At 55.9% G+C, this 15,701-nt stretch overlaps 1 protein-coding gene across 1 annotated transcript in view; it reads right to left on the reverse strand.

Moving 5' to 3' along the window:
* The window catches only part of CABP7 (calcium binding protein 7), a 76,360-nt gene extending 62,643 nt beyond the window's left edge, over positions 1-13,717 (reverse strand). Inside the window, exon 1 of the mRNA XM_065418028.1 lies at positions 13,609-13,717. Within this exon, the coding sequence (XP_065274100.1) occupies positions 13,609-13,717 (109 nt within the window). The remainder of the gene's footprint in view (positions 1-13,608) is intronic.
* Between the last annotated feature and the right edge of the window lie 1,984 nt (positions 13,718-15,701).

Here is a 15,701-nt window from a genome sequence, read left to right on the forward strand (position 1 = left end):
TCCCCTGAATGCTCCACCCCCCTTCTCCTCCCCCTCCCCTGCTTCCCACGCGGGAAGCCTGGAAACAAGCAGCGGCAGGTAAGCTGGGGCGGGGCACGAGGAGGGCTCCAGGGAGGCGCAGCGCAGCCCAGTCCGGCTCCAGTCGAGTGGCTCCGGCCCGGCCCTGGCCCGGCCCCGGCCAAGTGGCTCCCTCCGGTCCGGCCCCGGCCGAGCGTCTCCAGCCCCGCGGCATCTGCAATTCTGTTTCTTCTGGGACAGGGACAGTGGTAATTAGTGACCAAAAGGCCCCTTTAAAGCAAAGGATCATTTATCTAGAACAACAGCACTCTAGAGAGAATAGACCTTAAACACAAACCAGCCTCAAGGCACTGCCTGCTGTTCCTTACGGCGTCTCTCTCTCTTTGTACCAGCCTGCCTAGCTAGCAACTTCTGGAGTGCCGCAGGCCCCCCCAACTTCTAGGAACCAAAATGCTCTTTTAATTGTGTGTAGCCCTTTGATCTGATAGGTCCCAGCACTGCAAAACCACGTGTTGGAGACAAGACGCAGGATCTTTCAAGCTAGCAGCTGGACCCCATCGTCTTCCTAATGTGCACCTAAATGTTCTTAGCTGGCAAGCCACTGAGTTACTTCCCTGGTTGTTAGAATCATAGGGTTAGAAGGGACCACAAGGACCATCTGTTCTCCCCACAGTCCTGGTAGAAGGTGGATCAGATTCACACAGGAAAGCTTTATAACCCACTATAAAATAGCTTCCCTTTGCTGACCTGGTCACACACAGTGTTCATAAAATGATTGCAGATTATTACATCTCGGCTCCACTTCTGTCACAACTGGCATTTAGGCACTACCAGCCCGGGTGTGTTAGCAGTCGCAGCCCCCTCAGCAGCGTGGGCCTTTCAGCGTCTGCAGCCCTCAGCTACACAGCCAGATGGGGACCGTATGGTCACAATGGCCAGTAGCCTTAGTTCCTAAGCTGGAGACGGGAGTGTCACTAGCCCTTTAAGAGGGAAGAGGCCAATGCACCTGTGACTGGTCAGCTGACTCCCCAGTTAGGTTTAAAAGAGAACACCTGGGCTTGGCTACAGAGGGAGAAGATGGGAGCTGTCCAAGAGGTGCCAGGGACAGGAAGTAGCAGGAAAGAACTGGCAAGAGTTGTTTGGGAGAGCACTACAGGAGACTTGCTAGAGAGAGCTGAACTGCAGCGGAGCAGCTGGTGAGTGCTGCCCAAAGCTGGGGACCCGATGAGCAGCAGGCTGGGGCTGTGGCAAAAGGGGCAGCTCCAGCTCCATCAGGGGAAGCAGAGCTCAGAAGCAAGAGAGTGGATTTGGGAGGGATGTGCCCTGAGCAGGGGTAGGACTCCCTGCCTGGGGAGTGGGACACTGGGGAGCTCTCCTGGGGACACCTGACTGGGGGCTGTGGAGACTGGTTGCTCTCAGGTTGGGAGTCTGGACAGTGGGGGCCCTGCATCAGGAATGGGGAACACAGTGCTGCTGTTGGCTTGGGGGCGGGGGGGAGGTCTGGAGGTAGTGCCCCTGCAGAGACAATGGAAAAGTAGTTGTACCTTTGTATGTTTATGGGGGGGGGGGTGTCAAGAATGGCTTTGCTACAAAGGTTTGGGGAACTACTGCCCTGGTGTACCTGAACAGATTATGCACAGAGAAGGGACTTTGTAATGGACAATGAGAGAGTGTTCCTTTCATGGGGAAATTGAGGCAGGCAGACTTGTTGGTCTGCCACTGGAGTGTGTGCAAAGGAGGCCGCCTACAGGCAGCAAGCTCTTTCCTGGGAAGAATGGAAATAACAGTGGGAGCCAATGGGAGTCCTGGTGGAGTGGAGCTAAAAAGCCGGTGGTGCCCCAAGTTGGCACCAAAAACCAAGGGGTTGCTTTGGACAATTTGATGATAGAGGTCATTTTCCCCAAGGTTACATGCAGTCACTGTGCTGTGCACTGCTGAGCTCCAAAGGGCAGGTTTTTAAAGATAAGCCTGGTCTTAGCTAACTCAGGGCACTGATGGCAGGGTGAGGATTGGAACTCTAACCCACGCCGGCGCATGGCACATCCTAGCTCCGTCAACAGCGGCCAGGCAGCCAGTGCTAGCCCCACCCTCTTGCTCTCCACCTCTGCTCTGGGCTCCATTAGGCTCAGCTTTCACCCTCCCTCCGGCTGGATGGCACCTGACTTCCTAAGCACCCCATTGAGCTCAGTGGGTCTCCTCATGGGGGGAGGGGCTCCATGGAGAGAGCAAGGGGACCTGAATCAGGGCCCTCGGCAGTGAGTTGCCAAGGGGCCTGTGCAGCGCTGAGTCTAGCAGTGTCCCCACTGAAATGCTCGTTATTAATAACGAATCACGAAGAACACTGGAGGCCCTGCTCTGGGACAGCAGCTCCCGTTAGCCTCTGTGGGTGCTAGCAACGCCAGTGAGTGAATACAGCCCCAGGGGCTACTGGCCCCTAGTCACACTGCCTCAGCTGTGCGCAGGTGTTTCTCCTGCTCTCTTCTTAGCAATTCCCAGGGCTGGGCCCAGCAATTCTTGGGCTGCTCTCCTCTAAGTGCCCTCCCCCCCAGTTTCTATTCTGCAGCAGGTATCCGGGCTGAAAGGGTGCCTGTCGGCAGTGCCAATACACAGCAAGGGGGGAGAGAATGGTGGGTGGCTCCGTGCCCTCCCTGGGGGCTCTCTCACTGCTCTGTCCAGCTGTGGGTGTCTGGGCAGATTCCCCTCCCAGGAGAGCGTGAACTGGAGTGAGTGGCAGGGCTGGGAGATGGGATGCCCAGGTCCCCCTTGTGTGTCTAGCTTTAAGAAGCTCTGTGTCTCTGGCTTGTGGCATTCCCTGCTGGAGCTGTGTTTGCTTAGCTGCCATTTAATGGCCTCTGTTCTCCCTGTGGCTCCTGCAGTGCCCAGAGCTGGAACTCAGGGAAATGTGCCACAAATGGCTTGATTTGAACAAAGGACTTTTTAAAATCAAGACCCCCAGATCCAAGCACCTTCCAACTGTGGGGGGTGAGGATTCAGGGCTGGGTTGGTGCAATTAGTGCAAGGGAAAGATGAGTTGGCTGCCCTGCAGACTGGTGTGTGTGTGTGAAAATGTGCAAGTTCCTGCCTGCCTGCCCTCAGCCCCCTCCCATGGTGACGGAGCGCTCCCCAGGCAGGGCATGCTGACACGGGAGCAGCAGGTACCCGACTGGGGCTCTCTCACCAGGAGAAGCAGAAGCGCCCCAGCTGGGAGCCCCCCATTTGCCTCCTCACCTCTGAAGGGAGCTTGGGCAGCCTCCCTGGGGAGATGGGAAGAAGCCCACACCCTCTGCTGCTGGCTGCCCTTCACCTCCATGTGCCGGGGCAACAAGCTCCTGCAGTTAGCTCCTTCTGCCTTCCTGGCCCAAGGGCTGGGGGCTGTTGGTGGACAGAGCAGGGGAAGGGAAGAGGGAGGGGGCTGGAGAGAGCCATAGGGTGGATCTGAAGGGGGAAGGGAAGCAGGTGGAGGAAAGCAAAGCAAGTGGAAGACTGGGGGGTAGAGGGAAGGAATGACTGAAAGGAAGCGGCAGTCCCAGCATGGCAGGGAGCAGTGGGGGTTAGTTTGGCCCTGCTGGCTCTGGGAGCAGCTGTTGATTCCTTTTCTAAGGGCCCAGGTGCCTCTGGGGAGTTAGTTAAGCCCCCTGGTAAAACCTGGTACATTTCCTGTGGGTTTTTCCTCCATAAAATCAACTTTTAGTCTGAAAATCCAGCTGCCCGGACACAGTACAGTACCAGGCCTCCAGACTCTTCTTGAGAGGCCCCCACTCTGGTTCCCCCCATTAGTCCAGCACCTCGTGCTGGGGCTAGCTTGGGGGATGTGGCCCTGCACAGCTACAGCCATGTGCATGCACAAGCCTGCATGCCTTTCCGATCCTGTCTTTGGTCCCCACGCACTTCCCCAGCTGCATTCTGGCTCCACACACTGATGCAATGTTGCCTTGTCATGTGACCTAGAGACTTGGGACAATACAACCAACCCCCAGGCCAGCAGGAGGCCTTGAACCCTCGACTGACAGTGCTAAAAGCTGAGTCTCCCACACGAGCTAAAGTAAGAACCTTTTTAACCAGCTGCAGCATCAGCCTTGTTAGCCACCTCTGTGGCCCAGTAACTTGGAGGGCGACAAAGGCCCATATTCTCCACTTGTGTGGGTTACAATGACCTCCACCAAAGTGAGTCAGCTCCCCTCCTGGTTTGCTCCGCTGCTGAAATGATCCAGCGCAGGCAGAGTGGGGGCAGGCTTCCCCAGCTCCGCCCTGGAGGAGGCACCTCAGGTGTGGGACACTTTGGAAAATTAATCGGAATTAACATTGGAAGTGAATTAAATTTAAAGCGAATTAAAGTTACTTTAATTTGGAAACAGTGTCCACACAGGGCTTTAATGCAATCTAACTAATAAGTCACACCTTTAGTTAATTCAGATTAATTTCCTAGAGTGTCCTGTGTAGACATGCTTGCAGTTGGCAGAGGGAATTCAGGCTCCATAACCCATTCATCACCCAGCCTCTGTGCTGAGTCTGCCAGTTAGTTCTAGTGATGATGATGGTTTTTGAGACATAGATACCTGTCTGCTGGAAACTGGGCTGAGCCCACCACTCAGTGCCACGGTGCTGCTGAGCAGCTCTCCGGTGGCTCTCCATCACTGCACAGTGGATTGATTTGAACGTGGCATTCGGGGCATAGCTGTGAAATTGGGGCCAAGTTTTCCCAGGGCTCATGTCAGGATTCAGGATGAGCAGGAAGTGGGAGACAGCTGCCTGCCCACCTGTCTGGCCATCACCTTGCTCCTGTTTGCTTCCACTTCCACCTCTTCCTGCGGGGGCTGCTCCTGCTCATCAGACCCTGCTCTGAACAGATCCACCCTGTGTAAAAGGTGTGGCCCCTTCCGGAGCAAAATCCCAGGTCCATTGATGTCAGTGGTAAAATCTCCCCTTGGCTTCACTGAGGCCAGGTGCTCAAAAGGCAGAAATGTGGGAGCAGGATGGGTGCAGGAGGTGGGATAAAGATGTCTTGCCAAAGACACCCTGTCTGTCACAGTATAAAAAGGCAGGCAGGCCTCAGAGGGCTTAGCCATTCCATTTGGATACACACCCCAAAGCTTGGCTGCCAATACAAACTCTAGGGCCCTGGAGCATCCCCTCCAAGCTCCTGACCAGGACTTGGGAGCCACCCAAGAAGCTACCTCCTGCCCAGAGAATCTTACACTGAGCCCCTTGCATACTGGGGCGGGGCTTTAGACTTTCCGGCCTTGTCTCGAAACACAAAGTTGCATGGCTTTAACTAACCCAGTGCAAAGCCCCTATGTGGATGCTCTTAAATTGCGTTTAACTGGGTTTATTTTTGCTTAGCTGGCAGTGGTGAGTGGGCAGGAGCTGAGCCAGCATAACCAGTTCTAAACTGAGATCAGAGGCCAGGCCAGGATTGGCACCAATTTAGCTAAATAGGTTTTAAAACTGATTTCAGTGAAACCAGGGCTAGTTGGGGTGTGTGTGTGTGTGTGTGTGGACAAACCCACCCAGCACTGACTGAGGCTATCCTTGCAGCGCAGACACTGAGGACTGTGCCTTTCTCTGCTGTCCCACGGCCTCACTTTAAGAAGCTCCCAGTAACCACAGAGGTAGCCTGAACTTTCAGAATTGGGACTTAACTTTAGGTTTGAAATGTTGGCTTTGACCCCTGTGTGCCTCAATTTCCCCCATCTGAAATATGGCGCTAATACTTCCCCACCTCCCTGGGGGTTGTGAGGATTAATTAGCTGATGTCTGTAAGTAACTTGAAGATGCCAAGTGTAATGATCTGAGCTTCATTAAAATGATTGATCATTTCCTTTGTGCTGCTGGTGTGCCTGGCACTTTGACATAAGAGAAGGCACCGTCTCTGTCACTGATTTGTACTGTGTGTCCTGGCCCCTCTGCCTCCATGCCTGCTCCTAACTCATCCATATGCAACAGTTTGCGGATGCCAAGGAGCCGAGGCCTAATTGAATTGATCCTGCTGATGTATTTATATCAACAAATGGCTGCTACAAAACACAAAGTCAAACAGCGAGACCAGGCAGGCGGGAGTGTCCATGAACCTGGATTATCTGCTTCTTCCCCGTGTGCTATGGTGGTGAGGGCTGTATAAGAACTAGACTAGAATAGAAATTCTCCTCTGTTACCCTCCAGCGGGGTTGGAAAACATCTGGCAAAGGGAAATCACCACAGTACAGATCTTTGTTCCCCTGCTAGTGGCTGGATGCATAGTGTTATCGGTGTCTGCTACTGCCGCTAAGTCACTGGGCCTGCACCTTTAGCTCTAGCAGTAGAGGCTCATACTTTCGATTGAGAGGTCCTAGGTTCAGTTCCCTCAGGTGACCCCTCCAGAAGTGCCCCGTGCTGGGATTTGGACCTGTAACTCTCAGGACAAGATTCCCTAGCCAGGGAGAGTGTTTAAGCCAGGGGTGGGCAAACCTTTTGGCCTGAGGGCCACATCTGGGAATAGAAATTGTATGGCAGCCCGTGAATGCTCACAAAATTGGGGTTGGGGTGTGGGAGGGGGTGAGGGCTGTGGTTGGGGGTGCGGGCTCCGGGGTGAGGCCAGAAATGAGGAGTTCAGGGTATGGGAGGGGGCTCTGGTCTGGGGAGTGGGGTGCAGGGGAGGTGAGGGCTCTGGCTGGGGGTGTGGGCTCTGTGGTGGGGCTGTGGATCAGGGGTTTGGGGTGCAGGAGGGTGCTCTGGGCTAGGACCAAGGGGTTTGGAGGGCAGGAGGGGGATCAGGGCTGGGGCAGGCTGCAGCCAATGGGAGCTAAGGATCAAGTCCCCCCCCAAAGAAAGGGGCATCCCACCCAAACACTGATAGATTGCTGCGCAGATGCAAGCATGTCCAGGCAGAGGAACACCAGGGAGTTGGTAATGTTCCCCACTCCTCCAGCTCAGGGCACCCCAGCAGCCACCACCAAGCTGTTGTCTGATAAATGCCTACACCTTCCAATACCCTGGCATTTAGTTCACTTAGGAACATGGGCAGGTCTACCTAGTCCTGTTTTCTCTCTCCATCAGTGGCCAGCACAATGTGTTTCAGCAGAAGGTGTAAGAACCCAGTAGTAGCAGGTATGGGATAATCTGACCCCATATTAGATTTGACCCTGGTCTGTAATAGTCACAGATCAGCTTAAGCCCTGAAGCACCAGGTTTTATCTTTCTTAGGATAACTTTGCATATTCTCACTGTCCATATACATGCCCAATCCCTTTTTGACTCATGCTATAAATTCTTGGCCTTGACTGCTTCCAGTGGCAGGGAGTTCCGCAGTCTGAATATGCATTGTGTGAAAATTGCTTGGTTTTGACCCCCACCCCCATCTCCATCTCATTGTTTGTCCCCTTGTTCTTGTGTTAGGAAACAGAAAGAACAAACGCACCAAATCTCCCTTCTCTAGCCCAGTCACTATTACATAGACTCTGGTCCCCCTTATTCCTCTCCTGTCTAAAGGAAATGATTCCAGTGTTACAATCTCTTCTAAGATAAATACCCTGATCTGGGACCCCTTTAGGAGGAGGAATTTAATCAGTGCCCTGGTGTGAGCTGGTTGGGGCGGCTCCTTTCATTGCTGATTTAAAAGAAGGAAAGGTGATGTGAGGGGCAGCGCTGTCTAGTAGGTTGAGCACAGGGGGCTGGGTGGAGCTAGATGCCCAAAGCACCCGGGGTTCCATTCCTGGTTCTGTCAATGGCCTGCTGGGTGACCTTGGGCAAGTCACTTCATATCCTGTGCCTCAGTTTTCCCATCTGTAACACAGGGATAGCACTTGCTGCCCTCACAGGGGAGGCCTGGCTTATGATTCCACCAGGCTATGGAAATGGGGGATTAGGTTTGCAAAGCCAACCAGGGGCTTTAGAGACACAACCCCCATGACAAGGACTAGGAGCCGGTGGCTAGTCAGAAAGCTCGCCCGTAAAGCGCACAGGGCTGTGTGAGGTGGGGCAGCACTGGGGTAGTCATGGAATTCGGCCATAAAGAAAGATCAGGGGACAGCAAAGGAAGGGCTCTAAGGTAGGTGATTTTTGGATCTGTGAAGCCACGTTCCTGCTTAGACGGGCTGGTTTGAAAGCTCTCTGCCCAGTGCAGGGCTCCAGAGAGGGGCACAGGTGGGGAAGGGAGGCTGTACTGAAAGGGGGGTAGAGCAGGGAATGTGGGGCATAGCTCATACCTGAAGGGAGAGGGTCAAGGCAGGGACTGCATGCAGGAGGGGTAGGGGGCGTGGGACCAGGAAGTGAGGCTCTATTGCATATGGGAGGGCTTAGACAGGGCAGCTGGTATGGGACAGGAGGGGGCTCAGAGCAGAGTGTGGGGCCAAGAAGAACAGGGGGCTGAGGGAGGGGCTGGCTGGAAGGGCCCACTGCATGCAGGGGCATCCTGAGAGGTGCAGGGAGCTGCTCTGAAGCAATGGTTCAGTCTCACCTTGGCTGCTGCATTCAGCCTGGCCCCTCCACTCCAGAAGGATGAGCAGAGAAGACACTGCAATGGAAATGTTCAGAGGTGTCCGGGATGGGGGTGGGCTGGGGTGGGGGTGGGGGGATATGTCTGAGGAGACAAGGCTGTTTAGGTGGGAAAGGCAGAGGGGGAGGAGACAGGACAGAGGGCCAGATAATGAGGGATGGCGGTGACTTGGTTGGCTGAGAGCATCTGGCCACCCTCCTCCCCTGGGGACAGCGAAAAGGAAATGTATGTGTTTCACAAAAATGTGACTGACCTGGGGCAGGATGAGAGACTGCCCCAGGGTTAGGCATTAATCTATGCAGAGACACTGTGAATGCTGTTAACACTGTTAACTCCTCCGAATTGCAGTAGCAGCTAGAGACCTTAGCCATGATCCAGGCCCCACTGTGCTCGGCACTGTGCAGTTAGATCCATTCCTTGCCCTGGAGAAGTTACAGTCCAAATAGACAAGACAGGGAGCATCCCAAGGTCCAAGGAGGCTAAGTGACTTATCCAAGGTCATGCAGGGGGTCAGTGGCAGAGATGAGAATTGAGTCCACATCTCCTGAGTCCCAGCTGGGAGCCTTAACTATGGGATTGTCCTTCCTTGCAGTCTGATTTTGAGACCATGCACCAAACTCTTCCTCCTAGAAGCCCACTGGCTTCAGCAGGCTTCTAGCAGAGGCATTTGACCCCAGTGGTTCAGCTGCTGTATTCCTGGGTTGTTGGGCTCCTGCTCCATTGAAAGAGGGAGATTGGGAGCGAAAGGAGCAGAGGTGGAGCGAGGAGAAAGAATCAAAGGCAGAGTGTGAGCTTAGGAGCGGCAAGGAGGAACAGGAGCAGCAGCCTGGATAGCATATATGGCTCCCACTCTAACGTAGAGTGCAGGCTCTCTTCAGAGTGAAACACAGGTTTCTACAAAACCCAAATCACACTTGAACATGAACCCAGGTGACACAGAAAGACCCAGGCTTCCCAAGCACCAGGGAACCCCACCACTTTCTGCAAAGATCACGAACCCCTAAACTCCACATCTAGCATTCCCCATCTACTTCTGTGCAGAAGGTGAGGCCAGGCTGGGGGTGCAGCAAAGAATGCACATCAGCATAGCATAATGAGATGGGTTATGGGGGCTTCACATCAGGCATTGAACAGCCCTGGAGACTTGACACCATACAGATGGAGCCATCAGCCAGTTGGACTGCATGGACCATTGGTCTGGTCCAGTACAGTGGAGAGATGGGACATTGCTCTAGAGGGTCCAAATGGTCTGTGCCAAGCAGTTCCTATGTTCCTCAAGTCCCATGATTCAGGGAGGGAATGGGCAAGTTGTACCATAGCCACAAAAGAGCAGGGGGAGACTTTAGAAGGTCGAGGGGAGGATCCTATTCATGAGGGAAAAGAGAGAGAGGGCTTTGAAGTTCCTGGCGCTCCTGACATGCCTATGGTGATCCAGCTGCTCAGGAATCCTCCACTGCCAAGCTTGCCAGCAGCCTGGCAGGGACAGAGCAGGGAACAAGCTTCACTGGTGCCACCTGCCCCATTGCTTCCCTGAGTGAAATCAAACTGCCCGGAGGAACCTTGCTATCGGTTGGGATGTTTTCTCCTTTAGGGTCTGCCTATGCTGCATGTGCAGGCATCCCCGAGTTAGCTTGCTAAAAATAACAGGGTAGCCATGGTGTGGCAGGCGGTGGCATGGGTGAGGTGCCCCAGTATGTACCTAGGGTTGCAGGCAGGATTGTACTGGGCAGCTAGGCTGTGCTGCTGCCGGTGCCATCCTGGCTACACTGCTGGTTCTTAGGGAGCTAGCTGGGATGTGCCAGCCCATGCTGCAGTGTGGCCATTCTCCATGCAGCCTGCAGACCTGGCCAGCGCACAACCATTTGTTCTGTGCCAACATTTGTGGTTTTGAGATGTGCCTGTTCCACATGGGAATGAAACTAAAACCTGCCCAATGTTTTCGCGAAGCGGGTTTGTGTTGAAACGTCTCTTCTGCACTTGAAAAGCACTGGCTGTCCATTCTGCCTGCTCTCTTCCTCTCTCTGAACAGAGGTGAGCAGAGCATCTCTGGGCCACAGAGAGCTTCCTATCCAAATCCACCTTGAGACCAGGATGTCTGGGGAACGCTGTGGCCATATGTCCATGAAAAGAATGTTCTGACCAGCCCTAGGATTTAGCACCGGGGAGGGTGCCTGGGGGAAGGGGGGGGGGGCTCTCCAGCCACAGGACAGCGACAATAGCAGGGCCAGCTTCTCTGCACCCAACCTCACCCCTGTGCCTCAAGCCTACCCTGCCCACTGCTGGGGTACCTCAGTCTCTGTGATCCTATCGGTCCTTGGCCCCTCTGTTCAATCTGTCTGCAAGGAGCTGGGGACGTTTCTGCCTGGTGCACACCTGTTCACCAGGCATTACACTGAGATCCCCCAACTCATTGCACATAAGACATCCAAAGGGGATGTTTCAATATCAGCTGTGTGGGCATAGCAGGGTTTACAGGGGCAGAAGCACCACTTGCTGCCAGGCATTTCTGGGCAGGTTGGGTTCAAGCAGCAGGGTGGTTTGCATGCAAACTAGCCCTTGGCAGAGGTGGTGAAGGAGGTGCCAGCTGGGGGTGTGTGAGTAGGAATGGGATGGAGAAAGCTTTATAGGGCCCCTACGCTCGGTGCTTGCTCCCTCCTGTGTCTGCTTTGGAAATCGGAAGAAGAGAATCCCTGTTGGAATTAACAGTGGGAGAGCGACGGAAAACACAGCCACTGCGACCCAGCTGTTCTCGTGACAGGAAAGCAAGAGTCGCTCACGTTGTATCCTGACACGTTGTTGCTTTCCTATCACAGTCATGTTGCATTGTGATGGGAAAGCAAGAGTTGCTCACATTACATTGTGCTAGGACAGCCCCAGGCGGTCCTGTCATATTATTGTGACCTAGTTAAAGAAAAGCAAAAACCACTCTCATCATATCCTGACGGAATAGAAGAGCAGGAGCTGTTCATGTCATACGATAGAAAAGTAAGTCACTCAGCTTATGCTGTGATTATAATAACAGCTTGTCAGTGTACTAGTGTGACAAAATGTTACACAAACGCAGCTCACTGTGCTTGTGCTGTTATAGAAAAGCAACACATAAGCAACAGTTACTTTATATCACAATGTTTCTATCAGAATAAGACATGAGTATCGGGGGAGCCGTGTTAGTCTGTATCCACAGAAACAACAAGGAGTCTGGTGGCACCTTAAAGGCTAACAGATTTATTTGGGCATAAGCTTTCTTCACCTGAAGAAGTGGGTTTTTTTACCCACGAAAGCTTATGCCCAAATAAATCTGTTAGTCTTTAAGGTGCCACCGGATTCCTTGCTGTTATTGTGATATACAAGCAAGAGTTGCTACAATCATACTGTGAGAAAGCAACAGCCATTTATAATTATACTGTGACACTGTTCTACAGAAACAAGCCACGTGGGTCAGAGGCAGGAGCGCCGCCAGCTTTTCTGCCGCCCAAGGCAGCAGAAGGTCCCGCCGCCAAAATACCACTGTGGTCGCTGCCCCCCAAATTGTAGTGCCCTAGGCAACTGCCTAGGTGGCCTAATGGGTTGCGACGGCCCTGGTCAGAGGGTGATAGAAAGGTAAAAGTTGCTTATGACACCGTGGGATTTAAAAAAAAAAAAAGCAAGACGCACCCATGTCATAAGATTGTGACACAATGTACTAAGACAGCGCCAATCACCCCTGCTGTACAATTGTGATATACTGTGCTAGGCCTGCCACAATGGCTAATGACCTATGAGCGTGACCCACACCATGCTGGAGCAATGACAATTGCCCAGGCCCTGTGAGTGTGACCCACGCCATGCTGCAACCACAATGATTGCTCGTGCCCTGTGAGTGTGATCCACGCCGTACTGGGACAGCGAGGATCGGCCGTGCCTTGTGAGTGTGACCCATGCTGTGCTGGGACATAGGGTGACTAGACAGCAAATGTGAAAAATCAGGACAGGGGATGGGGGGGGGGTAATAGAAGCCTATATAAGAAAAAGACCCCAAAATCGGGACTGCCCCTATAAAATCGGGACATCTAGTCACCCTACGGGAACAGCAACAATTGCCCAGGCCCTGTGAGTGTGACCCAGGCCGCGCTGGGACAGCGAGGACCAGCCGTGCCCTGTCACGGTGCCATTGTAGCAGCGGATCAATCGCTTGTTGCATGCGGCGCCCCACACCGAGTGCCCGGCTCCCCCGTCCCTCCCGGTTTGCGCCTCCTGCCTTGACACCGCTTGCCCCACGCGCCGCACTGTCCGGCAGCCGGGCGCATGGGGAGCGTGGCGGGGCTGCTTGGCTGGCGTGAGCCCGCACGGATCGCCCGGGGCCGACACGAGCGGAATGCCAATGGCGGTGGCTGGCAGCCGGCGCCCGGGGCTGCAGGGCTCCCCTGCCCGGCGCGTGCCGCGGCTCGTCCCGCTTCCGCACTGGCACGGGGACAGCGGCTCCCGGCCTCTCCGGGCCGGCGCAGCGCGCCCAGCAGGGAGGCGGCTGGGGCGGGGGGGGGGGGGGGGGGTGGTCAAGTTGGAACCGCAGAGCAGCCCTGGGGCGGGGGGTGATTCCCCGGCCCCTGAGCAGTTCCCCGCCCCCCCGCCCATGATGGGAGGTCCCCTCTGCTCTAGCGCTTGGCCCCCGCCCGTTGCTCCCCTTTCCTCCGCACCGGGGCTGTCCCCCCACCCCTCCAGCCCTCTGGCGCTGGGGCGCTAATTCCTGGCACACTTGTCTGCCCCCCTGCTCCTCCTCCGCCGCGGGCACGTCCCTCCCTTCCCCGCCTGCTGGGCAGCTCGCTTGGCTCGCCCCACGGCCCATCCATGCCGGCCCCGAGTGGGACCCCCCAGCAGCCATCAATGCCCCGGAGCCCCGGCCGCGCTCCGCAGGGCTGGCTCTGACGATCGCAGCGGACACGTCCCGGCCCCCGCCACTGACCGCTGCCAAACTCCGGCCGCGACTCGCTCCCAGGAAACAGGTGCTCCCCTCCCCCACCCTGTGCGGCTGCCGGGCGAAGTAACCCCGCAAAGGGAGGGAGCCCCGAGCTGCAGCCCCCGCAGCCCCTCTGCAGATCGCCGTACCGGGCCCCCCGCAGCCCCGCCGCCCCGCGGTCACTCACCCTCCAGCTCGTCCTCGGGGATCTCGACGGGGTGCTGCTCCGCGAGGATGTTGGGGACGGTGTAGATGCCCCGGTACATGAGCGCCGCGGTCACTGGGTGGAACGGCATGGTGGGAGCGGCCCGGATCCCCCGCTGGACCCCCCGCTCTCATCCGAGGCGCCCTGGCGGGGCCGGAGCGTGGGACCGGAGAGAGGGCTCCCCCCGCACCCGCCGGCCCGCGAGTCCTCCTGCCCCTCTCCGGCAAAGGCTGTGGCGGGCGAGCGGCTCCGGGCTGGCGGCGGGGGAGATGACAGCCTCGCTGACCGCCCTGCGCTCCTCCACACACACGGCTCGGGTCCCCCCGCCAAACCACGGGGCAAAATGGTCCCGCTGGCGGCTCGTTCCAGTCAAACCCAGCTCCCCATCCCGGCAGCCCCGGCCTCCGCTGCTCCCCGCGGCTCTCAGGCAGGCAGCAGGACACAGCTGGGCATCCTCCCTAGTGTTTCACCCTGGGAGTCTCAGAAGCAAGAATCCCATCTAGCCCTTGCCCAGAGGCCTCTGGGGGGCTGGCATAGCTTCGGGCCAGGTGCCGCAGGGGGGGCAGCATGGGCTGCCCCCACCCCTCCGTGCGCTAAGTTTCCCCAGCAGGAGTTCAGCCCTAGACTTGCTCTGGCAACCTCTCTCTCCAGTCTGTGCGGTGCCTGCCTCTGGCTGGCTCACGGCGCGCACATGCTCCCCCCACCGCCAAGTAAGTGAACATCTGAGCGGCCACCGCGAAAGGAAGCACCGAAACCACCTGCAGGAAGCGGGAGGAAGGCCAGGGTGCACTGGCCTCTCATACCAGGCTTAGGCTGACCCCACTCCTGGAGAGGTCACTAGCTAGTGCTCCCTGGCCTTGGCTTCCTAGACTCTGTTCAGCACAGTTCCCACAAGGTCTAGGTGCCCTCTTGCCCTGGGTCAGACCAGGTTGCCTGAGTCTGTCTTTAAACCTGGCTCCCTTTGCACGTCTCTGCAGCTGGAGCAGACAGGGGGTTTCTTGTGCCATGCGGCATCGCGCCAGACGGCCTCTAGAGCCTGCCGTTGGTTGCCCGGAGCCAGGGAGTCTTTTTGTGGCAGCAAAGGAGGCTCAGAGCTCTGCCCTGGGCACTACTGGAGCGTGCCTGTTAGCACCTGGGAGGCGCCTGTTAGCACCTGGGAGAGGCCTGTGTGTAGGGAGTCACCTTGTGCAGGGCTGTGCGGGGAACACAAATACATTCCAGCAGGTGCTTCTGTGCCAAGCAGGGCCGAGTGCCCATCTCTCAGTCTCATCCTGCTGTCAATGTTTCCCCTATGTTCTCCCCAGCCAAATAGGTCACACATATCTCAAGTGTGCAGGACATGTGTGCTAGGACCCCCATCACACTGTGAATGTGGACAAGCTGTGCAGTGAGGAAGGCTAAGAACCTAGGATGGGATCAGAGGGTCCTGTGGCACCTTTAAGACTAACAGAAGTATTGGAGCATAAGCTTTCGTGGGTGAATGCCCACTTCGTCAGACTAGGACGGGATCAGACCATCTAGCCCAGTCTCCTGTCTCCAACAGAGGTCTGTCCCAGATGCTTCGGAGGAAGTGGTGAGAAATGGGGCATTGTGGAATGTGCATGAAGATATTTCAGTCAGATCAGTCTCATGGGCTTGCCAGGGACTGGCTGGCTCCAGGGGCCCAGCCATGGGAGGCCGAGCCTGCGCAGTTCTGTTCTGTTCTAATAGGAGCTTATGCTGTGCTCATCACGGTAGTATCAGAGCATCTCCCAGTCGGGCGTTAAGCAATGTGACTAACACCTGTTACAAGTTGGTTCTCTCCTCGCGCCAGGGGGACAAGCATGTGCAGGATGACATGGTCAATGAAACGCGTCCTGCCCCTGACGCGGAAGGTGGTGAGGTTTGGGGTGGCTCTTAGTTCCTTGGGGAGTTCATTCTACAGTCCCCATCCTGGAGCTTTAGGGCTTTTAGGTGCCCTGTTCCCAGGCTATGGAGCACCTTGAAGATCAGGACTGAGACCTTGAACTCAGTTCAGTATTCGATGGGAAGCCGGTGTAGGGAGCAGAGGACAGGTGATGTTGCAGAGGAGATGC

The sequence above is a fragment of the Emys orbicularis genome, chromosome 16, assembly GCF_028017835.1.
Source record: "Emys orbicularis isolate rEmyOrb1 chromosome 16, rEmyOrb1.hap1, whole genome shotgun sequence".
NCBI lineage: Eukaryota > Metazoa > Chordata > Testudines > Emydidae > Emys > Emys orbicularis.